Consider the following 25060-nt stretch of genomic DNA (forward strand, 5'->3'; position numbering starts at 1 on the left):
TGCTAATATTAGTTATGTGAACAATAAAGAAAATGATGAACACTCCTGTTAGCATGCTCAGGATGTGACTTTGCCTGAGCCAGACCTGTTTGTTTTCACCTCCATCTCAGGTATGGCAACAACACTCGCAACTACGTAGTGCGGGTCGGAGACTATCACACGCTGGTGCTGGAGGAGTACGAGGAGGAAATCGGAGTCCAGGAGATTGTGGTGCACAAGGACTACAGGCCTGACAGCAGCGACTACGACATCGCCTTGGTGAGGCTGCAGGGGCCCGAGGAACAGTGTGCAAGGTTCAGCACCCACGTTCTACCTGCCTGCTTGCCACTGAGGAGGGAGCGACCACAGAAAACTGCTCCCAACTGTTTCATCACTGGATGGGGTGACACAGGTAAAATCATTTCCATGCACCAATCAGATTATCTGAGGCTGCTTTAAAAAAATCCTCAAATAATTAAAATAAGAAAATGCTCAAAATGAAAGTATTTTACTCTTTTTTAATATAGACAAATATTTTTTCTCCTAATCCTTAACCAGGAATGATAGTATTTTGTTTACTCATTATAATTTGTATTTGTATCCAAGCGGTGATTAACCATGCCACTCTAAATCACAGACCCTGTCAGTAAAGTGGCCTCATTAAGAACGACAAGCAGAAAGAAAAAGCTTATTTGTTGCCAGGCACACACTGCACAGCAGCTTATCACCCCCTGCCTCAGTACATAACTAACAGCTCTAACGCATTTAAGGTTTCAAAGATAAGGACCATGAATATTTTAATTTTAAAAAGGTTATTTAAATTACAATACTTCAATAGAGAAATTGATAGAAAATATGACACAATAGAATTTCAAATAACATTTTAGTGTTCCTTGTTACCACTAACATTTTAAACCAGCTTTGATTTAAATAACAGAACATCCTGCCAAAATTTACAAGAGCCTCAACACAATCTGCACTTCAGGCTTCTACTTGCTTTTTTTGGTCAGTACAAGATTCTTCCTCTTCAAAGGTCTTTGTCCTTTAAATGTTTCACAAATTAATAACCATGTTTTACTTTTGTTTTTGTGGTGCTGCATACAGTGCAAGACAGCAACCACACTTGAGTCTTTGTTCCAGTGACTCACTCACTGCCAAGGAGACAAGGCATGGCCAAGTATCTGCCCCTCCTCTTTACATGCACTAATCTGTGTGCACAGATGTCAGGGTCACTGTACTACAATAAATGAGAGAGATGTGTTTTTGCTAAAAACAATTGTTAATTCATTACTAGCTCTGTCTAGACTTTTTACATAATTCACTGAAAGACCTGCCATACTGTTAGCTTAGGACATCTATTTCAGGAAACATTAACCACTGCAGTAATTGGCTTCAATTTATGGTAAGAAATGACATCATTGCAATACCTCAGCTGACATTTCACACTTACTATATGAATCATAATTGCTTCACAAGTTATAAACTTTTACTTTAAAAAAGGCAAAACCAACACTGCCTGTCATGTCCCATGCTTTCAACTGAAAGAGGTGTAAGCTATGGAAAAAAAGTAGAAAGCTCAATTTGAATGCTCTGCTTGGAAGCCACCAGAAAATGCAGCACCAGTTCAGGCTGAGCTACACTAGACTTGAACTGGCAACATAGAAATAAAGGATTTCTACTGCTTTACTCTCAGCTGCTCAAGACTCCCAAAAATTGCTTCACATAGAGGTATTGAAGTCTGTGTTCTTCTGTAGAAGACACAAAGTGCTTGGAGTAAACCAAACTCCAGCCTTGGAAAGATCCAAGAGAACACATGCAGAAAACCTACCTTTTTTTAAAAGCATCTACATTTTACATTTACAATATCTACTGTATTTTAGTATTATATTTAATGCAGAGATTTTTTTTCAATAATCATGCTTCCATTAATTTTATGTAATGACAAAGCAGTGTAAAGACCCGAGAGTAAAAATTGGATTAAATCATATCTATGTTTCCAAGACTGACAATTGTAATGAGACAATAATTTGGATCTCCTTTTTAGGACGGTCTTATTCAAGAACACTGCAACAGGCTGCCATCCCCTTACTTCCCAAGAGGGTGTGCGAAGAACGCTACAAAAGAAGATTCACAGGAAGAATGCTCTGTGCTGGAAACGTGCAGGAACAGAAACGAGTTGACAGCTGTCAAGGAGACAGCGGTGGACCACTGATGTGCGAACGCCCAGGGGAAAGCTGGGCTGTGTACGGTGTGACCTCCTGGGGCTATGGCTGTGGGGTCAAAGATTCCCCAGGTGTCTACACTAAAGTATCATCTTTCATACCCTGGATTAAAAGTTTGACCAAACTATGAACGCCCATAATGAAAACCAAACTTTGAGGCAGGACAACTTGAACAGCACATGCAGTGCATAGCTGGGGCCCACAGTGGGTGGAAACAGGTATTTACACGATTCATGTGTTTTTGTTTTCATTAAATCCAAGCTGTGTACACTCAAGCCTTCCAGTTAGGGATTAATCCTCCCTGTTCCAGAAGTTCAAATACTGCATGAAAAAATTACCATGTATCTAAGGGGAAAAGTGATAGCCAGCTAGAGTAATACTGGAGCCAGACAGCTGGAGACTTTGTCCACAAGACTGTAGCTCCATGCTATTTATGCTCCAAGCTTCTCTACAATTACAGATCTCAATTAATCTTTAGTCTAGTTTATTTAATCTATTATTCCCATGATTTTACACTCAGCCCCCTAAATCTGACTCATGTTTCAGTAGCTTCTGAGACCATTAGTAGCCTAATTCTTCATAAGTAACTCCGAGTGTGTATTAAACGCAGGAAGAAAAACAATGGTCAATAATCACATCCCCAGCTAACTGGCTAAATGTCCTCACAGGTTAGTGAGCCTGAAGTACATTCCCAAGTAAAACAGCCAGTAAAGTGACAGTTTCCCCACAAACATCCTGCACAGCTGCAAGAGCAACCACTTATTTACTTCACTGAAGTAGCATTAGTCCTATTTCTGAAATTCACAATTTTGAGTATATACAGCATTTTGGAGATTATTTACTTTTTCTATTTACCACTAGCTGTCAGTACAGTGTCAGACAACAAATACCCCTATCCTTGCATTGCTGGGCTTAGCTCAAGCAGTGCAAAGAACCTCCGTCAATCCTACCAAAGTTATACATACAATGGAGTTGTTGAGCCAAAGCTTGTCTGGAATGGTCTATAAAGTCTTAAACTGTGTTTTCTATAAAGTAATATTTAGATAACTCTCTCCTGTTAGTTGCAACACTGGTTCAGACTGATCTCACAGGAAAGCTGTTTTCAGTTACTTCTAAAGCACTGACCCATCTTGATTTCATCCAATTGTTTCCAAATACTGTTCCCCATGCTATGAAATCCCTAACTTTTTATAAAAATGCACTGATAACCAACTTGCTGTCCTGTGAGGAAGGGCCACCACACTGACGTAGAACACAGCATATAGTCACTACCTTAGTGTAACACTGAAAGGCATCAGTCTGAAAACCACCTGTGAACTGACTCACTGGGGAAGGAGCCACGACAGCTCAGCTCTACAATCCCCATGGGTGTATGTATCACAGTAACAACTATGCTCATAAAAACACAACTGAAAGCTATGGGCCATGGAACAAGTGTGACAAGTGTGGCAGATGAGTGACACCACATAGTGATTGTGCAAACTGTGACCACCAGTGACTGTTTCCCAGTTTCCTATCCCCCAAACTGGCTAGGATTGTGTTGTGTGGTGTTTTGTGAAAAAGTGGGGTGCTTGCATTCACGCTGTAAATGGGCAATCATTCATTTTTGTATTGTTGTGTGTCTCTCTGGTGTTACAAATATCCAATACTACTCACTTGCATATGAAGTGGCAACGACATTGCCGAAGCCCATGTGATTGAATATTTAGCCGTTAACAACTCCAACCTCAAATTTAAGTTTTCAATGATCAGGACTAATTATTAACTGGTGCTAAACTAGTACATGAGGTGCTTTAATATATTTCAGTTCTCTGTAATTCCACACTATTTGAAATAGTGTAAAATATTTTAAAACATCATAAATCACTGCATTGTGACCACCTAGTTAGATCAATGCAAAACACTGTGCTAGTCAACTTCAAAGCCATTACATTTTTACTTCTCTATGGTCCTTAATTACAAGGGAAGTCAGTCTGTCAAAAAGTATCTGCACATAACATCTGAGTTTTGCTGTATAAGACCTATTGAGACTTGTGGTGAAGTAGGCTACATAGTGCAATATAAGTGTTATATACAGGGGAAAGAATCATCCTTTAATAGTTGCATCACAGAAACAAAATACTTTGAGGGAGAGGGAGAACTAAGCCTGCATACTAAGTGTAGTAAGTGTTTAGATTTAGTACAGTACTTTATTATTTTTGCCCTTTTAATAGAATGCTTTATTAGATTTTAAAATGTTGCACTACTGTTTCCATGCTGAGCATGCCTTTTCAGTTTCTAACATAAAATGAAAATGCCTCCATCTTATGTCATTGTTATTTTTGTTCAGTGAGCCTGATGGTCTACATGTCTACAATAAAAACTGCCACAATGACTACAATTTCTGTACGTTAATTAATACCACAGATGTTCAAGCAGCTGCTGCAGAACATCAGCTGGGCAAAGCTCACATGGGCTGTACCTGAGGAAGGGGGTTCTTGAAATCATTAAAGCATATAAACTTAGGGCTACTTTCTCAGAGAGGAAGGTTTGTCTTATTCCCAGTGCTTTAACTGAAACCTGTTACGTTGTTGAAAGTTCATCCTACAGTTTTAAAGCTGTTTAATAACTGTGTTAAGTGTGGCACAAACCATGAGAACACGTGGCACTTGTTACCAGGTAAGATGACCATCCTCAAGAAACATCATCTCTCCAGGTTCCCCAGCACTGTAACAATTTACAGTTAGATACAGTCCTCTTATTAAACATCCCAAGTTTTTATTTGCCAGAGAATAAACAATACAGAGACATCACAGCAACTGACACACAAAGCCTCCTCAATGTGTATCTTATCTCAACTCCAAGAAAGTTCCCAAAATAAAAGGGCCAGCCTGCCTGGCATTTGCCTATTTAAGATAAGCAAGTAACTGCCCTTACAGAACACACGTGATTCCTACAGAGGTCCAATAGTTCAGGAGAAAAGGGAACTCACAGTAAACACTGATTGTTGGCTAGCAGGCTTGGCAGCCACTACCTTGGAATGCAGAGCAGTAAGCAACGATAGGGTTCTTAAAAGAAGAGAGTAATTGCACACCACCAGTTAAAACAGGTGTGCTATCACTTGTTACAGCACCACACAAAACACATTCAACTGTACTTCCTCTTGAGCAGAAAAAGTATATGCTTAAAAAAAAAAAAAAGTTTCCTATGACAGCTCTCTAATCTTCCCACCAAACACAACCACAGAAATAACTTCCTCAGATCTAGTCCATGCTGTAATGAGAGTCCACAGTTCTGCTCCATTCACTTCAAGCAGGAATCCAGACCTCAGCTGCCAAACGCTCAGCAGCAATTACACCACATGCTGATCATCTCAGCTCTGGCTTCACAGATTTTGTTTCCCAATCCTTTCAAACTCTCCCTTTCCTATAGTTTCTAACTATTTGCAAAAATGTATTATTATTTGAAAGATATTGTGTAACAGATTGTGCCAGCACAACTGGTGTTCACTAAAACAGTACATTTAAGTATTTTGTGTAAGTATGCAATGATTCACCACCTACCAGATCTCCATCTGTTTTCTTAAGTATGGAACCCTCAGCAACTGCAAAAATCAACTCTATTTGAAGTTGTCATTTCTGCCCTGCAGCACTTACCTCTGATTCAAGCCGTACCACTTCTGGAGTGGTTCCCAGACGTGCATCAGCCACCCAAAACCAGATTCTGCCCAAAAGGTGTGTCCCCAGAACAGGCAGATTTGTAAGCAATCCCAACAAACGGGTTGGTCTAGTCTTAGTTACCAGCAGTTTTTCAAGAAAGGAACCACACTTGCAGCCAGTCATGTATCTTTATTGACTTGTTCATACATTCAAATGTTTTACATTCACACAGACACCAAAATTACAGCTGTCCACTTCCATTTTCCAGACTTCAAAAACTCACCTGCAGCTTTTGCAGCACAGGTACACTCATTGCAACAACCTTTGCAGCACTTTGAGAGCAGAGGAGCTATCCCTCAAGGTGCAACACAGCCGCTCAACTACCAAAATCAGTACTGTAATAGCTTAAAGCTTAGTGACAACCCAAAGAGAGGAGCAGCACATGATGAGATCCTAACTCTATTTTGCTGTATAGAAGCAGTCAAGGCTAATTTTAGGCACAGTACGCTGGGTTCCAGCCCCTCTTAATGAAGATCAGATGGACTGCGGAAGCTCTCATTGAAGCTCCAAATTTTAACTCTGTTTAAAAATCGAGGTAAAGACCTAGCCGAAAATTACCTTTTACTAGATCTGCTTCACATCTTACTGCTCCCAAAAGGTATCAACTGCAGATGATGAAACACATCCACCCTACCCTAACAAAAAATTAACATGTTTAGACACAGCTACTCCTAGAATTCACATGTGGAATTTAGCCCAGTCTTCTTTCAAGAGGGTTTTTCCCCTGTAAAAACAAGTCTGAGGCAGTTCAATATTTCTATGGGATACAAATAAACAGCAATCATCATCAACAGTAGGATTCTTTCCCAGAAGCTGTAAAGCTGCTCTGAAACAAAGCTGTTGATATTAATTTCCAATCTCCCTTATTCCTACAGCTGCAGATTTCTCTTAGTACTCATATACTTACGAAAAAAAGCACTCCTCTTGCCCAGGATATCCCTGAGAAATCTGTGCACTTAGATGCTTCTAATTTGGCAAGCAAAGTACTGGCAGTGTTATTTTTTATGCTAGGAATAGTGGATTATGTTTTCTGATGTCTCTACATCCAAACCAAATTCCTCCTAGTCCCATTAATGCACTTGATGACACTTTTCTGTCCCGAAAACACACAAAAGAGAAGCATGCCTTAAAACAAAACACCATGATACCTTGATTTCAAAGGACAAGTCACAGCAGAGTAATCACTAAACATAAATTATCAAATCGGTATTATTCCTGCCCCAAATCTCACCTCTGAAGAGCTTATTAGGCACAGCCAGACACATACTTTTTGGGAAGAGGATCTTTAACAACTACAGTCTCCATGCTTTCGGCTTCTGTATTCCTGCGGAATTAAAAAATAAAAATGTTTAAAAATTGGGCTGTAATAGTGTACTGGAGGGGGAAAAAGGGGAGAAACCCGAAAAACCAATCGACAAAAAAACACCCAAAAAAGGGGGAGACGGCTCACCCCACGGCAGAATCGCTTTGTTACTTGCCACAGTCAACGACTCATACCCACAGGAGGGTAAAAGTTTTGCCAATTAGCAAGGCCCTGCTCTTCCATGTCTAGGAAGGGAGTGAGCCACAGATGGCAGCTCCCATGGAGTCATGGATCTCCGCATCCCTCACCACCCCCCTCGCCGCCACGTGGCGGCCGCCATTTTCCCTCCCTCTCTCCCTCATGTGGGCCCCGGCCCCGCGCGGCCCGCTCCCACCCGTCCTCCCTGTAACGGAGCCCACGCCTTCATGGAGCCTACCTGCTACCCGTCACGCTCAGCTCCTCTGCCGCTGCGGAGGAGAAGGCGCCCGATCCGCGAGCACCGCCGGCCCCGCCGCCGCCATCGGTCCTTCACCCTCCCCGCTCCGCTCCGCGCCCCGCGCCCGCCCGCGCGGAGCCCCGGCCGCGCGCGACCCGCCTCACGCGACCCGCCTCACGCGCCGGCGGCGGGCTCCGAGCGCGGCCGGGCCCGCGCGGGGGGCGGGGCCTCGGGGCGCACGCGCACTGAGCTCGGCCGCAAGGGAAAGGCGCGGACGGGAAATGGGAGAAATAGGAGCGGTGGCTCCTTCTTCCCGAGGATACCGAGCAGTAACCCCGGGGGAAAACGGGTTAAGGCACTCTCCAGAATAAAGCGGAGAGCTTTAGCTTGATTGAGACAGCGATGCTGCTTTGTCTGTGTAGAGACACTGTGTGTGTATGCTTGGTCCAGTCATAAGTTGGCCTTAAATGCTACAATAAAACTGCTTGTTACTTGAAAACCATGGACTAAAATAAAAATCAGAGGTGGTGAAAGATGTACTAGACAAATGAAGTCATCCCTCTAGGTGAACACAGATTATTTTCCTTTTCCAGTCCATGTAAGCAACTGCATGCTGGCCAAATGTCCACACTTCAGTTTGGAGTTGTAACAGCAGAGAACAGAATATTCCTGTTGGGAGGCACCTACAAGGATCATCAGTCCAAATGCCCAGGGCCGATCAGAAGTTAAAGCCTGTTGTTAAATGCATTTTCCAAATTATTTCTAAACACTGACAGGCATGGAGTATCAATTACCTCTGCAGGGAGCCTGCTCCAGTGTCTGAACACCTTCTCATAAAGAAATGCTTCCTAATGTCAAGTCTAAATCTCTCCTAATTACTGTAACTTTCATGCCACAGCAGCTTAATGTATTATTACTAGTCATCCTCAGTCCAGGGAAGACTCAAGCTCCAAGTATCTTTTTCAGATGACCACGAATTCCTCCTCCACTCAGGTTTCCCTGCCTTCGGTTTCAGGTGTTGATCAATTCCCTGCTCCTGGGGTTTGCCCATTGCTGACTCTTGTGCTTTCTCCATCCCTGTCACCCGGAGAGACCAAAAATAACCCAAAAAAACAAAACCAAAACAAACAAAAAAACAAACAAATAACCAAAAAAGCAAAAACCAACCAAAACCCCCCAAAATCAAAAGTGTCTTTTGCCTTTGAGCTCTAGGAATTGGTGGACTGGAGGAACTGAAAAGAAACATTATATGAAAGTAGATAAATCAAAGACAGAGACCAAGAAGCTATTATTATTTGTAGCAAGGATCTCTACCCTTTTCTTATTACCAGGTACTACTTTACTGTTTTTTACGAGCTTATAGAGATGGGTATTATACAAGAAGCTTAGACTTCTTAATTTTAAATTGCATCATTTCTCTGTAATGAATGCAATATTTTGTTAATGTAGGTTTCCTATCTCCCACGCTCCTAAGCAGCTTTTACCCAGCTAGATAAGTACGATTTTGTATTCTGTTCTGAATTTATTGATAACAGTGAATTTTCCTTTGGACATTCATACCATCTTTAGAGGTTTCTCCAAAGAAATATTTTCTCATGTCTGTGTAGGCTGATGCATTGGCACAACTATTAAATCCTCAAGGCAAATTATTTGAATAAATTTTCCTTGTCATCTTAAAAATAGCAAACTCTGGAGATGTTTCTCCAGCGCATTAGCAAATGCTGGCACAAGAAATAAAAAGTAAGCAGGAAGCAAAAGCAGTAAAACAAGCAGCTGCATAAAGCAGCAATATTCACTCACAGCAAGAGTAAGCAGTATTTTTCATTTCTGAAAACATTTCATGCTGCTCCTTTGCTGCTGGACTGTGTTGTAGCTCAGCGTCAAGCTGCAATGGCTGCTAACCAACCTGGAAAAGGACAACTTCTGTGAACATCAAAGTCACTTCCACACAGCACTACATTTTCTTATCAGAGTTTATTGTTGCACTTCAAGTACCATGCCACTATCAGAATAATATCTATTTTTTATTTAAAAAAAACTCTTGAGAAACATGTTTCCAGCAATTTTCATTCAATGTGAATGACAAAGAGTATTACATCTATAAACATTGAAATATCTATTTAATTTCTTCCTGAGGAAGTTTCACATTTTTAAGCAGTGGAAAAGGATATTCTGTACAAGATGGTCTGCAAATCATCCGAACTCATTCTTTCTGCACAAGTAGAACTGGGAAAATGTCACAGTATTCTCAGGAATGTTAGCTCAAATAATTAGGTAATTTCTGATCAGGCTCTGTGTTTACACCCCCAAATGGTCAATATCTGCTCAGAACCACAGATTGTTTTTTAATGGCACTGATGGCCATATAAAGCAATCATGTTTATGCAAATGAAGATGAAACTCACAAAATCAAGCAGTTAAAGAAATTGCTTGTGCAGTTACCTACCAGGGGAACAGAAACCATGGCTGTGTTAGCAGCCACAATGAAACATCTGACTTGGACTAGCAAACAGATTTGTTGTAACAAACCTGTTTTTTCAGAGTATTAATACTGATAGAGTACTTCTGGACATCAAACACTGACTGCAGGTAAGCTGTGAACAGAAGAGGTTACACTTTGCAGGTAACTCATGTGGTATGACTTGGTTACTCAGCTGTACTCAGGTGCATCCCCTGACACACACCCAGCTGCTGTCTGCATGCTGTGCTCAGCCTCCTCCTCCGTCACCAAGCTGGCTGCCTGTTAAAAGTGCTTTTTAAAGGCTCCTGTTAAATGTAAGAACACATTTCAATAGAATAGTTCTGGAATAAAACCTCCCATGCCTTCATACCATCCTTTTACAAACAACTAATAATCCACCCAAGGTCGAGGCCATGCACGTGGAGGATTTATTGTCCCAGTACCTCATGGTGACCACAGATGGGATGTAAAATTCCCCAGGGGACAATGTGACCAATGTCACTACTCTGTCCTTGACTGCCCACTCATTCTCAATCTATCAGGGCCTTGCTTTCCCAGGGCAAGAAGACAGAGAGGGAATTCTTTAAAAAAAAGAATGAACTGGGAATGATGCTGAAGGTCATCCCTCCTGCATGTAGGAGGCAATCCATCTGTGTTCTCACCCTGGAAACATCAGGCATTTGACAGTGCCCAAGGTTTTTCCCATTCTCCTTTATTTTATAATGCTGTTTCACTGAAGAAAACAGAGTAACTGAGGCAGCAATGCACAACAGGACCTTTGTGCAATCCCTGAATTTTTAAAACATTTGAGTGATGTTACACCAGGTTGTATCAAGAGTAAAATCAATCATGACAGGATGAAAACCCCAGGTGTTTTCTCCAGTTATTCAATTTAACTGTAACAAATCTATATGGATGCTTGCAGGATGCACAAGCAGTCCGTGGCATGCAGAGTATTTGCTTTTACAGATGTTCAGAATCTAGAGTGTTTCTTTTATCAAATAAGAAGTATTTAAGACAAGTCAGCTTTTGAGACAAATCCATATGACTGAATATTTAAAGTGAAATAGAATTCTCATTCTAATAAATAATAGAAATGTTCATCTTAAAAAATGTCTACTCTAGTAGGTCCTCATCCTTAATCATGCATATTCCCTTAGCAAAAATGTGCTGCGTAAAGAATATTGTTATATACAGCAAATCTGTCTAGATTTTTTCTTTACAGGCCTATCAAAACCACATATTACATAGACAAAATCAATAAATAATAAAGATTACCAGTTAGAGGTACAGTGAGGATCTCAACATCTGTTTTCTATTTAGGGAATAACAGACTGGTTTCCATTCTAATACCTTGAAAGTTAAATTGCATGATTACATAAATGTTGTAAAACAGCACTGAGACACAGGAAGTTTTTCCACCATCTGATGCATGTTTTTAAATATTCACCCTGAAATAAATGATGAAAATGTAACAGAGCTACTGTATAAAGCCTTGCATTTAGTGCTGTGGTTCTTTTTGTTTTCACTAACCCTTCATGCCTTTAGAAAAACCCAGAGCCAAAGTTCTGTGAGGAGCATTAAGGCCACACTCAGCTGAAGTTTCCAATGATCTTCCACAACTTCTAAGCACTACTAATTAGACTTTATTTCACATCTAAACTGATGCATTGAGAGATGTATTGTTGAGAACTATCACAAGTATCCGCCTGCAAGGGCAGATATTTGTGTTTTCCCATGATTTGAGTGCAATTTTCTACCATGACTACACACCGTGTTTATTTTTGTCCCCTTTAAAGCTCATTCCTAACATCAAACATATTTAATGTATCTGGAAACAGAACTGGTATTTTCATCTGGAAATCTGTTGATTTTTGCAGCTGATGTCATCCGAAGGCTGCATAAAGATGCTACAGTTTTGATGAGGTTGCGGGGGGGGGGAAACCATAGGTTAAAGGCAAATAAATTAAGGAAAAAATAGTGGTGCAAATTAAGGCAATAAAAGTAAGGATCTGTTGCTGCTTTTTAGGAGTTTTTAATTCATGCCAGTGGAGTCACTCCTGACTTGGAGCAACGTAAGCCCAGAGTGCAGTGTTTGGATCTGGCCACTCACAGAACCAGCACTGAAAGCCTCTTCCTTGCCCTGCTCCAGTTTGGGTCACAACTGTTTAGGTCTAATACTGCAACTTGTGTGTTTCACACATCCAATAAAATTGCTGCTCAGATAATTCACATCTCAGTCAGTACAAAATCAGACATATTAACTACAAAGGCCCTTCCCGCACTGGAAGGGTTTGTTGTTACTGGATATAATGACAGGTTCTGTTTTGGCTTGTGGTTTTCTTTCTACACCTGTGGATTGCAGATGTTGCTGGGTGCATTTGTTGCCATGCACAGCTAAATGATACATGATAACTGTACTGCTCCCCAGTGTTTGCACACACTTTGGGCATTAGCAAGCTGATTCCAAAGGCAGAAATACTCTGGGCATTTTGTGTTACTTTTAATTATTTATCCTATGCAACACAATAAGCAAATCCTAAGAAAAATTGCCAGTGGTCCAACACAGGGCTACAAAACCTACATGAGACACGATACTTTAAAACTGATATATAAAAATGTGAATATTTACCACTAAATCAGATAGGTCATGTATTTCTGATGCTTATACCAGTTGTAAATAACTTCCACGTATGTGCACAGTAGTCCACAACTCCACAGGCCCAGAAATGTTTATGAGAAAGATTTGGCCCACCAGAGCTCTGAGGAACACATGTATTTTTACAATCCACATGCCAGCATATGGAAATAATTTCTATCCTTTACAGTTTTTTGAAGAGGTATATCTTACAAGACCTTCTGGTAGCTGCTGGAAAGTTCAGGTATGACAACTGAAGTGTGGAAGGAGATTTCAAAAAGCTCTTTTCCAATGCTATCTCACTTTCTGTAGCTCCTGTCTCAGCCACGATGGCAGGGGTTGTCCCAGTTTGTGGAGGAGTTTTGACAGTTCCACATTGTGATCTCTGTAGTAGCTCGAGAGAAAGGCCCTGCACTGATGGATACAAAAGAAGAGGTTTTCATTTAATAAAATGCTGTACTGCAGACGCTGTGAATTCGAGGTTTCAAAGTTGGTTTGGCCTCTGTGAAAACTTTACTTCCTTTATATTTATATTCTTTTATGCTATCTACTGCATGCAAAGAGCTGAAGTCTGAAAGGTAATTTCAAGGGAAACAAAGGTTGTCCAAAATGAACACCAAAGTCAAAGCAAAATTTGATTCTACTCTTAGTCTTGTAGATTTAGAATCACACTGAAGGTGATGGAGATACTTTTGTGATAGTGTGACTGAAATAATAGCTACTAAAATAGCTTTGTATGTAGACTTCTATCAGCTAGCAACTCCCATTTTGAGAACTATTTAGAGTTGAAAAAGACAAGAGTTTGCACACACACAGTCTTATCTCAGACCAAAATCCTTTTCACCCAATGGTTTTGTATCAGTATGACTCTACTGAGGTCAAGTTATTTATAATTTAAGTACTGTGAGGAATAAGTCCTTGGTACATTAATTCTTACTGGTGTTCAAACTATAGGCTTTTATATGCATTTTAGGTAGGCTAAACGAAATGGCAATGCAAGACAGAATCAACATGAAAGCTACAGCTAGAATAGGAGACTGAAATACCCTTGGGTACAGGCTGCAGCATTTAATCTGACTGAAATTTCCCCATTTGTGCATTTGTCTGGGGAAGGTATTTTTAAAATTCATAGAAACAGAATCTAACCTCTCTTAAAACTGGATTATGAGAGTGCCTGCACTACCTGTCACAGTCTAACTTGTCTCATAGACAAGGGCCCACATAAATACACCTGTCTGATCATGACTGAGGAGAAACTTGCACTGAGGAACTTCTGCTGCTTAAGTCCATAAGGTAAAGGGGACAGGACTTCAGGAGCAGCACATTTGGTTTCTTAAGGGGTGCCAAGTTTTAGGATTTGTGGGGGTTTTCACTGTTATTTTTTAATGACTTAATCTTCACATTTGAAATAAAGAACTGAATGTCTATGCAGCCCATAGCCATCTTAAACATCTCCTTTGTAGGGAGAAGTAACTCCCTACTCCAAATAAGTAACTCCTACTTAATTTTGTCTTCTCTCCCTTGTCATGACTTTGCCTTGTGTCATGTCCTGTATGTGCCAACTAAATTCTTGTACAATGCCAATGGTTTACCTCAGAATCCATAGGGGGGTATTTTCTGCCTTTGCTCTTTCCAAGACACTTGGTTTTTCCTTCTTCCAAGAGCTGACACCAGAATCCTTTATGAGAATCGAACCTGAAACAAACATTGTGCAGTGTAAAATTTGTGTGCAACCAAATCTAGGAGTCAGACTCCAAAGGAGTGGGTGTTACATTCCTGACTGCTATAACTGAATCTGCTTTTCAGCTAATGCCAAAAATAAAGAAAAATTATTCTATTTGCTTCATGTTTCTGCATATCAGCATTCCATATTCCACTTATGGAAGTAAAATTAATTTTGATCCGTTCAAAATTCATATGCAATTCTCACAAAGCAGCACTTTATCTGTCAGAGCTCTACTTCTGTAACAGCCAAGTGGCTCAGTGAATGATTCACAGAAAATTTAACCCCAAATTGTGCTCTGAACAATTCACCCTACCAACAGCTCAGAGAACTATGAAGGGCTTTATTCTGCAGTGGGCTGACTTAAAGACTAGCTGGTATTTTTGGAATGTAGGAATGTGTGAAAATGATGAACTGATTAACTCACGTTAGGGCTTCAGAGTAATTATAATGAGGAGAGACTCCCAGAAACTTCTGTACTTCATCCATTACTGTAGATGGGTCAGTTCTCAACTGCTGTCCATCAATAATTAGCAACTACAACAGAAAATAAATGGAGTTTTAACTTGAAATTCATTATTTCAGGCTTGCAACTGAAACTTTCACCTCTGTAAAATTCCATCATATGGAGAGTACTGCCCCAGGAAACAATGATAGGCCCAGTCTCAATTGCGATCATCATTAATGGCCTGGGAGCAGGGTAAATAGCATCTTAATTAAATCTGAAATTTTATTGCATTGGAAGCTGTTATGACAACAGAGAAATAGCAGTGAAGGATCTAGAAAGATAAGAAATACTGGCAGGATATTGAGAGAGATTGGCCCAGCCAAAAAAAAAAAATTATAATTAATGGCTACTACTTTTCCAGATAAAACATAAGGCCATCAGGGCTGATTCTTCACTATCACTGTGGGACATAAAATCTGGCAAAAATCTGCATGACAATGATGCATATTATTCATTATTCATGGGTTACTTGTGGAGAAAAGCTAATGAAAACATAATGAGGAAGATTTCATTCAAGAGTCAGGATATATTACAGCACTGTGCATCTCATGAAGGTTGGCTGAAAAGAGAGTATGTGGAGAATAACAGCAGCTAGATGCATTGGAGCTTCCTTGGCACACTCCAGGGAAACAGAAGGTGCAGACTCCAGCCAACTTGCCTCAGCTACAAGACTCCTGGATAAACAGAAGGTTGGGATGGCAGCCAATCTCCCTCTAACTGTTGGGTGGGGAGCAGTGCCAGACACGCTGCCAATGTCACAAAATTCCATTCCAGAAATAAATCCTCAAGGAGATAGTGATCATGTGATAGTATCTGTCTGGTCTGCTGTTATCACATGATATTCAGGGCTTAGGATGTGCACCTTGCATGGGGCCAAAGGAGGGTAATGATTTGTAAGATATCCCTGAGATCAGCAGTCAGTAGGCAAGACTTTAACAAAGGTAAACTTTTAGGACGGTATATATACATATATATCTGTAGGATGATGATGTCAAGAGTTTTGTTTACCTGGTAAGGTGGGAAGTAAGTGAGCCATCTTTCAATGTGGGTAGCATACCATCCAGGTGCCAGGCATCTCTTCTGGAGAGCTCTGAGCTCAGAGGGGGCTCGAGGGCCAGCTGTAATCACCTGATAGAAGCTGAATTTCAGAGCTGCGGGGTCTTCGTGGGATCGCTGATGCTGTAAAAGGAGTGACATTGATGGAATTTCACAGACCACAAAAGCTGGGGAAACAAGGCAAAATTGATGCTCTTACTGACAAAAGTTTCTTAGCCTATCCTGTATTTTGAGCATGAACTAGATAACTGTGTCTATATACTAGTTTCTGTATGTGCTGATTACATTAATTAAGTAATCATTTTTAGATAACTTGAAAAAATGGTTACTGGTATTTTAACCCTTAAAATATGAGAGATAGCCCATGGGTGATCACAGATGGTCACTGAGTATACGGATATATCCTGAGAGGATATACAGAGAGGATTCAGGGTGGAAACCTGGCCTGGTGCCTGCCCATGTTCTCCCAAATGCATACCTGGTACCAGGAGTACGCGCGGTCGGACGGGTCGATGAGGATGGTGATGATCTTGGCCTTGGGGATGAGGGAAGCCACTCTCTTGGGAGCTTCCTCAGAATGGAAATAGTTGGCACTTTTCTCAAAGAGGAAGTCAGTGGTGACATTAGAAGGAGTTGGAAAGAAATCCATGTACCTGGGAAAGCAACATCAGTCTCAGAACTACTTAAAAATCACACAAAGGCTGATAAATCTGTTAAGCATACTTTATTCTAGAGTACTCAATTAAAATAAAAGCCTAAATGGAAAAAAAAAAAAAAAAAAAGAAAGCAAACCAAAGCTTACATTGTATCTTTGATCTTATTTTACTTGGTACTAGCTTGCTTCTCACTACATGTAACTAGACATTGCAGCTTTTTTTTTTTTACAGTATTATGTATTTTAAAATCAACAAGTTCCCACTTTTCAGTCAGAACAAACTGCTGAAGTCCAAAGTAGAAACTGAGTTCTCCAAATTTAGCCTTTTGCTGACACCAATTGAAGTGCAATACTTAGTATCAACCAGAATTGCTTTCACTGAGAAGAGGCTGTTTATATGGGGAAGATGCACTGAAGCAATCTCCCACAGACTCATCAGGTTTCTGAGCAGTGACAAAATTAGCTTATTTTTCTGTGAGTCACATTTTTGGGGAAAATTGCTTTGTAGTTGTTTCAGGTTTTTTTGCGAGCTTTCCACATCCATTATGAAGTTGTAGTTAAATTCCTGCAATTGCTGTCATATAAGAACTTCTCTATCCCTGGCTCTCAGACCACTTTTTGTTATTGCTGGGGAAAACAATAAATAGGAAATTTTGGCCCTCTTGACTTTTCAGTTAACCTGTATTGAGAAAACAAATGTTATTTAAACAGCCTCTTCTGAAGACCATCCTTAAGGACCAAGATTTCTTCCAGTGCTTAGACTTTTCTCTATTCATACGAATGAACTACTTCCAATACAAATGATGTGCGCTTGTTGGCTTTGAAATTGTAACCACTGAAGTCAATGGGCTTTTATCTCCCAGAAGTGTTCGGGCTGATTTGATGAGAATGATGAAGCTGAGAAGGCATTAGAGGAACTTGTCCATGAAATCTGTAACAAAACTTACATAAAGAAATGCAGGACTGGTCTGTTTAGACTTCTGCATTTCAACAACAGCAAGATCAGTTCTCATCTTACTATTCTGTCATGTCTGCTGGAAGCCTACAATTTACATCTACGCTGCTTTCAAAAGGGCAATACTGAGGTTCTGAGGGCTAAAATAACCCTCTTCTGCTTCTATATTTGGCCCTGCTCTAAATCCAACCTTGGACAAAGACTACAAGTCAGCTCAGGGATAAAGCCCCATCTCCATAAATGCAAACAAAATTGAACTGATTGCTATTTGTGATTCTTACAGGAATCCCAGCCAATTATTGGACTAATGAGGAGAGCCCTTGTATCTGATTACAAAGTGGCAAGCTCATTACAAGCCAGCATTAAAACACACTATCAGACTAGCCAGTCTGAGAGATCTGCCTGGCAGACAGAATACAAATCAAAGAATTAGGCAAGTACACCAACACAGAGTTCTGAGGATCTGAGACTTAAGTGTGGGAACCTGGCAGGGGTGGTGGGGCAGAGAGTGGGTGCTGTGGTGAGAACCTGTCAAGGTTTAGACAGGCTGACCGCTGTGAGCTTTACGCACCAGCACCACATTAAGATGAAGGTAATCCGACACGTGTGTGGCAGCCACATTGTACCTGCCCCCTAGGGAAGCAGATAAGGCAGGAGGAAAGAGAGAAGCAGCACAGTAGTTTTTCAGCAACATGAAAACATGGATTTTGTGGAAGAACGGGCTGGCTTTCGGCTGCTCCATCAGCATGGAGCTGCTCTGCTTTGCCTGCATGTGCTCCTCACTGACTGCAAACGCCTCAGCAGCAATTTCCCACTGCCAGTCATTCATCCAGCACCTCTCCACTGGCACAAGGGCTGACTCACCGCCCTTCCCAGCGAGGATGTGCCGCAGCAATTACGACTCTGGGAAAACGAGTGGCGTGCAAACAGATTGGATCTGATGGGTCTGCACTGAGACCACAGAACAGCGTTCACCCCGTTCATTTTATGGATGAATACAAAGTCAAAGGCAATAAAAGTATTCCCCCTTAAACTGGGGGCAAAAGGAAGAAACAAGACAAGAAATCAATAATCCTTCAGTGGTGCTCCCCAGCCACTACAGCATGTCACCAGCTTTCATGCTGCAGTGCTTTACAGCACAGCACTTTGGGAGAACAGAGGAATCAGGAGTGACCTTCAGGTGCAGCTGTGCCTGGTGACTCCCAGGGAGACACAGTGAAGGTGGCAGCAGGGACACAGGCTCTGTCTCAGCACCACTTACTGACCCACACAGACACATTCTCCTAATTACCTGATCTTTAAAGAACATTTAGAGAGGCTTTCCCTGCCCCCATTTTTTATTATTTATATTATTGCTACCGCTATATCCTATTTAAAGGAAGAAATTACTCTTACTGATAGTATCTTTATTTTTCTCTTAAGAAATAAGATTTTCAACAAGAACATAACTTTTGTGTCCATATATCCAACTACCAACCATTACTGTCCCACTTTCAAAGGTATGTGTAACAAGAAATACATCATTTTGTTACTGCTCTGCACATATCCTTATCTGGATATTTACAAGAAAGCCTCACAAAAGTTAGTGCATTTAAGATATTCTGTAGTAAGCTCATTATTCACTTGCATTTATTTCTCATTTCAGAGAGACACCAAAGGTTATTTCTTATCTCACTTTACATATGTACAGTTCCCATTACCAACAGTAATGTAATTTTTCTATTGTTCACAATATATAAACTTTTATATTTATACTAATAACCCATCTTACCAATCAATCCCCCTGTGGTAGTTATTTCTATTAAAGAACTGTACCTCCTCAAAGGTTTTTGGGCTGGGGGAGTTACTAATGATGGAAGGATGCATGATCAGGAACAAATACAAGGCTGTAGTACCTGCAAATAGGATAAAAGTCCAAGATTTAAAAAAAAACAAAACACACACACACACATATATTTTTGGAGGGGTCATAGCTGCAGATGGGACTAAATCAGTATTATTCCATTTCAATTCACTGAGGGGATGTTGATTTATATCACTTAAGATCCTGCACTTCCTGAGCTTTTGGAATTAGGACGTTAGAAGAACTGCAACCAGTTAATACAGAAAACTGGAGTACCAGTGTTGAAATCTGTTTTTCCAACTTAAAATAGCCACATTTAAAAAAATAATGATTTATGTATATGAGACTGTCACAAAAATAGTTTTTAAATGTTGCATTCAGCAGCTTTTGGGGATTGGTGAAGATGAAAGGAATTTCACAATTCTCTGATTACAGGGAAAAAAAATAACCATTGAGTACATTTATAAGCTAGAGCAATCTTGTAATGAAAACTGTCCATTAGGAACTTCTTGACTTGAAAAAAATACCAAGAAACAACAAGATTCTATAAACAAGACACATGCAAAAATTTGCAATTCAGAATGCAACCCATTTGAAAGATGTTTCTGTCCTGTCCTTTTTCTTCTTCCACTTTGACAAGAGCTTGTCTGTTTTGTTCACCTCTTCTTCAAAGTTTACTCATTTTGATATAAAGCCCAAAAAAACCTGACACACTCCTGAACCCTGCATTTTCAATGTATACTGACTGCTGTTGTAACTCACATGATTAAGCTATATTTGCATGGTATCCGAAAATAAAGAAATGCTGTTGGATGATCAAGATCTCTACACAGCAGCCTGAGTCAGCACTGGTTAAACTGTTTTACTTATTTGAACTTACACACAGCCTATCTTGTTGGAATAAAAGAAAATCTCACCAGTCTTCTGGGGTCCTACAACCAAGAATTTTGGTAACCGATCACAGGTTTTTTCCTTAGACCAGATATCTTTGTGCCGTTTGTCATCACAGGGGTTCTAAAACAGAGAAAAAAACCTCAGAATTTCATTGGCAATCACACTTGAAAAGGTTCTTAAATTACCCTTATATATAAATTACCTAGTTTTTGCCCATGTATAAATATTCTTACCAGAAATTATTATTTTTACTTATGACTGAAAACCAATGCATTCCAGAACTATTCCAGCAATTCAGAATGGTATTTCCAATGTGACCAGGTCAGAACCTGATTTGCTGAAGTGTCTGGAATTTTTTTTAAGGAAGCATGTTGAAGAAATATATCCTACACATATACAGTTGCCCCATTCCTGTAACAGCTATCACACTACATATGCTACATTTTAAAACTAAAAGAGTAAGTCAATTATGATTTAAGGCTTTCTATTCACAAATACATATTCTGATCTTCCAATACAAATCAGTACCTAATATTAATCTTTAATCTTCGCTGCTTCACAATTGAATTGGTTCAAATTTGTTCTGGAAATGTTACTCACAAAGAACTTTTGACATTGTTTGGCAATACTGCACTGAGATGAAGAGAATTATCTTCACGTACCCCTCTGAGGCTTAAGAATATATACCTGTATTCAAAATCACATCAATTATGGACAAAACACACCACATACAGTATGTCTTAGTCACTGTAACTGAAAAATGTGTTTTCTAAGTAATCATAATTTTTCAAGTAACTTGGCTACAGGCTAATTTTCATTTTTAAAATTATTGTCTCTTAGTGTTATGCAAAATCCTTGACATTCTCCCCTCAAGTTCAATGTTTTATTCAAAACCAGCATGAATTTCAAGATGCATATTTAAGTACAAATTTGCAATCTCAGACCCTAAGTTGGCAATTCCATATTCAACGCCGGAAAACATTTTAGTAAGAAAGCTTAAATACATTTTTATGTTTGATTTAGTAAAGTTTTCTCCTTAGAGTATTTCCACCAAGCCACCTTAGTAAGATTTTATTTGGGTTAATATTATCACTGTCAGGACTCAAGTATCTACAGCTTCTTGGCAAACTTCCTCCTTCGGCAGCTCCCAGCCTACTGTGAATAACTTCTGATGTATCTCATCTACTTCCACTTGGCTAATTAGGGTATCCATGGTATTAATGCTCTTTTCTCTTTTTGGATGCCCTCTTCTCCTTACATGCTTGGAGAAAAACTAATTTCTTTAACTGCTAGAAGATGCATATAAATCTGTCTGTCAAATGCTTTGTTCCTGTTAGCTCCAAAAGGAGAAGAGAAATAGCACAACATGCACTTGCCTGCGTTTCCCCACATTTTTAAAGGCAAGTAGTGACACAAATAAAAAAAAAATTAAAGATAATTTTAATTACACATCCTAACGTATATATATTTCACAGCCTTTTACAAGTGACAGGAACCACAATCACATCCTGAAGCTTCAGATGCCTGTTCTATGGAACTAATTTAAAAATATACTGTAAGATACAGATATATTTCTCTACAAGAAACTGAAAAAAAAATTAAAAAAAGAAACCATCAAGACAATTTTTCTCTGATCTCTTGCTCAGCCTTCACCTGCCAGAGAGGGTCTTTCTGCTCAGGGAATAGCTCAAAATACTTGTGAGCCAGCTGGACTGGGGGAAGGGTTTGCAGTTTCAGGTTTGTCCAGGTACGAACGAAGTTGGCCAGATTCACAAAGGTGTACAAGCCCAGGCGGTCGTTCCCGTAATTAGACAAGTGTGTCATGAAGATGCTGATCTGTGGGAGACAAAAGGAAGAGCACACCTCGAGTCCTTGCATCACTAGATGGCAGTGCAGCCCCAGGTAATGTAAACATCATTTGCATTTTGCTCTTAGAGCAGCAAGCCTTGGATCACATTCACAGAGCCCTGGCCCCTCACTGAATTACATCCTTCTGCTCAAGTTGACTCAATGCAAGCAATGAGGAAAACCCAGGGAACAGGCAACACTGACAGGACCTTCATGTGCACTTACTTCATGGGATACAGCAAAAACAATGCCCACTGCTTTACTTTAAGAGGAATACAAATGCAATGTTAAAAACATAATTTCTGTTTTCATGGAAGAGTAAAGAAGCAACAGATCAGGGAAGCAGCTGAGCTCTATTGCTGTGACTTTAATCTTATGGCTGCAGGTCTAAGTTTTCTACAGCGCTCATCTCTTCTACAAAGGTATTCCGCAAGCACTGGCCTGACACACAAAACAGTCAAAAATCTGAAACCTGAGTACTTTGAAGTTACTGTGCATGGAATATTCCCAAACAAAAGACACCAGAGTTATAAGGCTGCTGGTATTTTACTCTCCCAGTATCTGACTATGAAGGTGATAGCCAGATACACCCTGCCACTTCAGCCCTTGCTCCAACTGCACTCCCAATGGGAGCAATGCTTCTGTGAAGGTATCTCACAGGAAGGGTATTTTTGGATACACCTAAACTGAGCTGATGAACAGAGCAGGAATGCACAGACTGCAAGGATGGGCTCTCAGGGACTGAGGAAGGGCTGCAGACAGAACCCTGTTTTCTACAGTGATTCCTTTCCAAGGTAATTTTTTACTAAAGCAACAGTTTACTCTTACACTGAAATCTGCAAAGCCTCGCCTCTCCACCAGTGATTTCTTTCTTCAAGTTCTTTTTAAAGTAGAACTCTCCCAGGCGATAAACTCGCCAGACTAATTTCCAATAAAAAATTAGAAACATGACTCTTCATAAATAAATCTGCTAATGCTATGAATAAGAAATTTCTATTTAAAGTAAAGTAAAATCTGATGTAAGCCACTTCAAAAAAAGAAAAGCTTATAATGGTCATAATGCTGAAATTAGTTCAGGAACTGAAATTAATCTTTTGTAAAGGAAATCCAGTCCTTAGGTTAAAGAAAGAAAAGAAAATAATGAAAATCTGGTATTTACAGTAATATCAGAAGATACACACTCCTAAATCACTAGGAGATGATCTTTCTTTGTGGGTAGGACTGAGAGTGAAAACCCCTTCCCTTTAGGCACCTTTTCAAGTTTCCTTTTTCATTTCAGTTCTCAAAGCAGGAACAGAGCAGCCACAGGACTACGGTGTTCTCACTAAAGTCACAACCAGCAGGTTTCCATAAAAAAGGTTAACCTGCTTTCCTGACAGCCCCTTTATTTCCTACACATGGGCTGACCTCTGACATTTTTAATGTCAATTCACCTCCTGGCAACTCCTTACCTGCCAACAGCTACTGCACTGCTATGAAAGAAAAAGCAAGAGAAGTTGAAAAGATTGCTAGTTCACAGAAAATAGAATTATTCTTTCCCTGAAGAGAGTATCACTGTAATCACGGAATGTCAGTACAGGCTGAGAAATTGACTGGACATATCATTATAAATAATTGCCAGCATATAAAACTGTGCCAGTGAAGGGGAATAATTACCAGAGACCTAAGCTCCCATTTTAGTTATATTTTTTTAAGTAAAATACTTCATGGTTAATTATTTACAGCACAAAGATGATCAAATACTGGTTTGAAAACTTAAATGGCTGAATCTTGTAAAGAAATCCGTAGTTAGCCAGGCAGATACATGACCTAATACATGACTTTACATTGTAGAAAAAGACTTTTCTAGATGGCATCATAAATATCACAGATCAGCTGAGAGGAATGGTGGACCACTCCCCACTTCCCTATGCAGAAGGATGGGAACACACATTAATCCCCTTCCATCTGCAGGTGGTGCCATACTGGGTTTATGATGCTTTAATTTCCTCTATCATACCACATCCTGAGTCATTCAAACAAGTTCTAATTAACAAGAATCGTTATTCTTTCTCTGCAGCTAATAGCATGCTATGCTTCTAAAGATTTACTCTCTTGGAACCACTAATCAAGGAGCTCTAAAAGGAATCCTTTGTGGCCATGTCCCAAGGCCAGACCTAGTAAATAACACTATTTGTTCAAAAATCTTCCACCTCTGGGAAATGCTGTAAAATACAAACAGAACTTAATATATTTCTTTATTCCTTCTTCAACAGGGAAGCAGCTGTGAATAGATTTATATTTACTCTAACAAGCATTTTAACCTCCTTTTCAGATAAAAAGAGCTTATTTGATTTTATTATTTCCAGCACTTTTCTCAAATAATTTCTTTCAGGCACCTCAGCATTTTTTTTATTTCAGTGCAGAAGGATCACTCTTTTTTAGCTGTTCCTCATAAACAAACCATCATCTTGGTTGCACTTCAATGCACAGTCTCCACAGGATTTAATACCCTTCACGAGGGAACTGAAATGGAATGCAGACAGATTTAAAATGATGGCTTGGGACTAAATGTGGCCTCTGGGCAGCAGCTCCTTTCCTGCTCTCACACATTTTCAGATCAGAACTGCAAAGGTACTCTCCTGTGCCCTGCCTTCTCCTTCCAGCTTCTCTTCAGGATTTTCTTGTTCCTCAGAGTGAAAGGACAGAGATATAGGTTACATTTGCTCTCTTTCCCCAGTCCTGATTTTATTTAGGATTCTGACTGGTACTGCAGAAATACAGGGAAATGAGAACAAGCACTCAGGAGAAAATCCTTATCTTTTTGACAGCTCATTCTATACTGTGTATTTCCTTACTACA

At 40.0% G+C, this 25060-nt stretch overlaps 2 protein-coding genes, 1 long non-coding RNA gene and 1 other non-coding gene across 5 annotated transcripts in view; 1 reads left to right on the forward strand and 3 right to left on the reverse strand.

Annotated features, from left to right (window-relative positions):
- Positions 1-4581, forward strand: part of PRSS12 (serine protease 12) — a 33061-nt gene extending 28480 nt beyond the window's left edge. The window contains exons 12-13 of the mRNA XM_031504675.2: positions 111-391; positions 2024-4581. Coding sequence (XP_031360535.2) covers positions 111-391; positions 2024-2331 — 589 coding nt within the window. The 3' untranslated portion in view covers positions 2332-4581. The remainder of the gene's footprint in view (positions 1-110; positions 392-2023) is intronic.
- A 1432-nt stretch (positions 4582-6013) lies between these two features.
- LOC144246235 (uncharacterized) lies at positions 6014-7751 on the reverse strand. Its single transcript, XR_013339903.1, has 2 exons — positions 7639-7751; positions 6014-7223 (listed from the first exon to the last, which is right to left on the reverse strand). It is a non-coding gene; the product is annotated as an uncharacterized LOC144246235 (long non-coding RNA).
- Positions 7365-7495, reverse strand: LOC116183624 (small nucleolar RNA SNORA24). The gene has a single exon (XR_004148286.1). It is a non-coding gene; the product is annotated as a small nucleolar RNA SNORA24 (small nucleolar RNA).
- Positions 7752-9593: 1842 nt separating the features above from the next.
- Positions 9594-25060, reverse strand: part of LOC110484356 (bifunctional heparan sulfate N-deacetylase/N-sulfotransferase 3) — a 51679-nt gene continuing 36212 nt past the window's right edge. For both annotated transcript variants that reach the window (XM_021554944.2, XM_021554945.2), the window contains 8 exons: positions 22025-22207; positions 20395-20491; positions 19406-19529; positions 16503-16677; positions 15977-16147; positions 14888-14997; positions 14330-14432; positions 9594-13151 (listed from right to left, as the gene is read on the reverse strand). In XM_021554944.2, the coding sequence (XP_021410619.1) occupies positions 13032-13151; positions 14330-14432; positions 14888-14997; positions 15977-16147; positions 16503-16677; positions 19406-19529; positions 20395-20491; positions 22025-22207 (1083 nt within the window). In that variant the 3' untranslated portion in view covers positions 9594-13031. The remainder of the gene's footprint in view (positions 13152-14329; positions 14433-14887; positions 14998-15976; positions 16148-16502; positions 16678-19405; positions 19530-20394; positions 20492-22024; positions 22208-25060) is intronic.

Source organism: Lonchura striata, chromosome 4, assembly GCF_046129695.1.
Source record: "Lonchura striata isolate bLonStr1 chromosome 4, bLonStr1.mat, whole genome shotgun sequence".
Classification (NCBI taxonomy): Eukaryota; Metazoa; Chordata; class Aves; order Passeriformes; family Estrildidae; genus Lonchura; species Lonchura striata.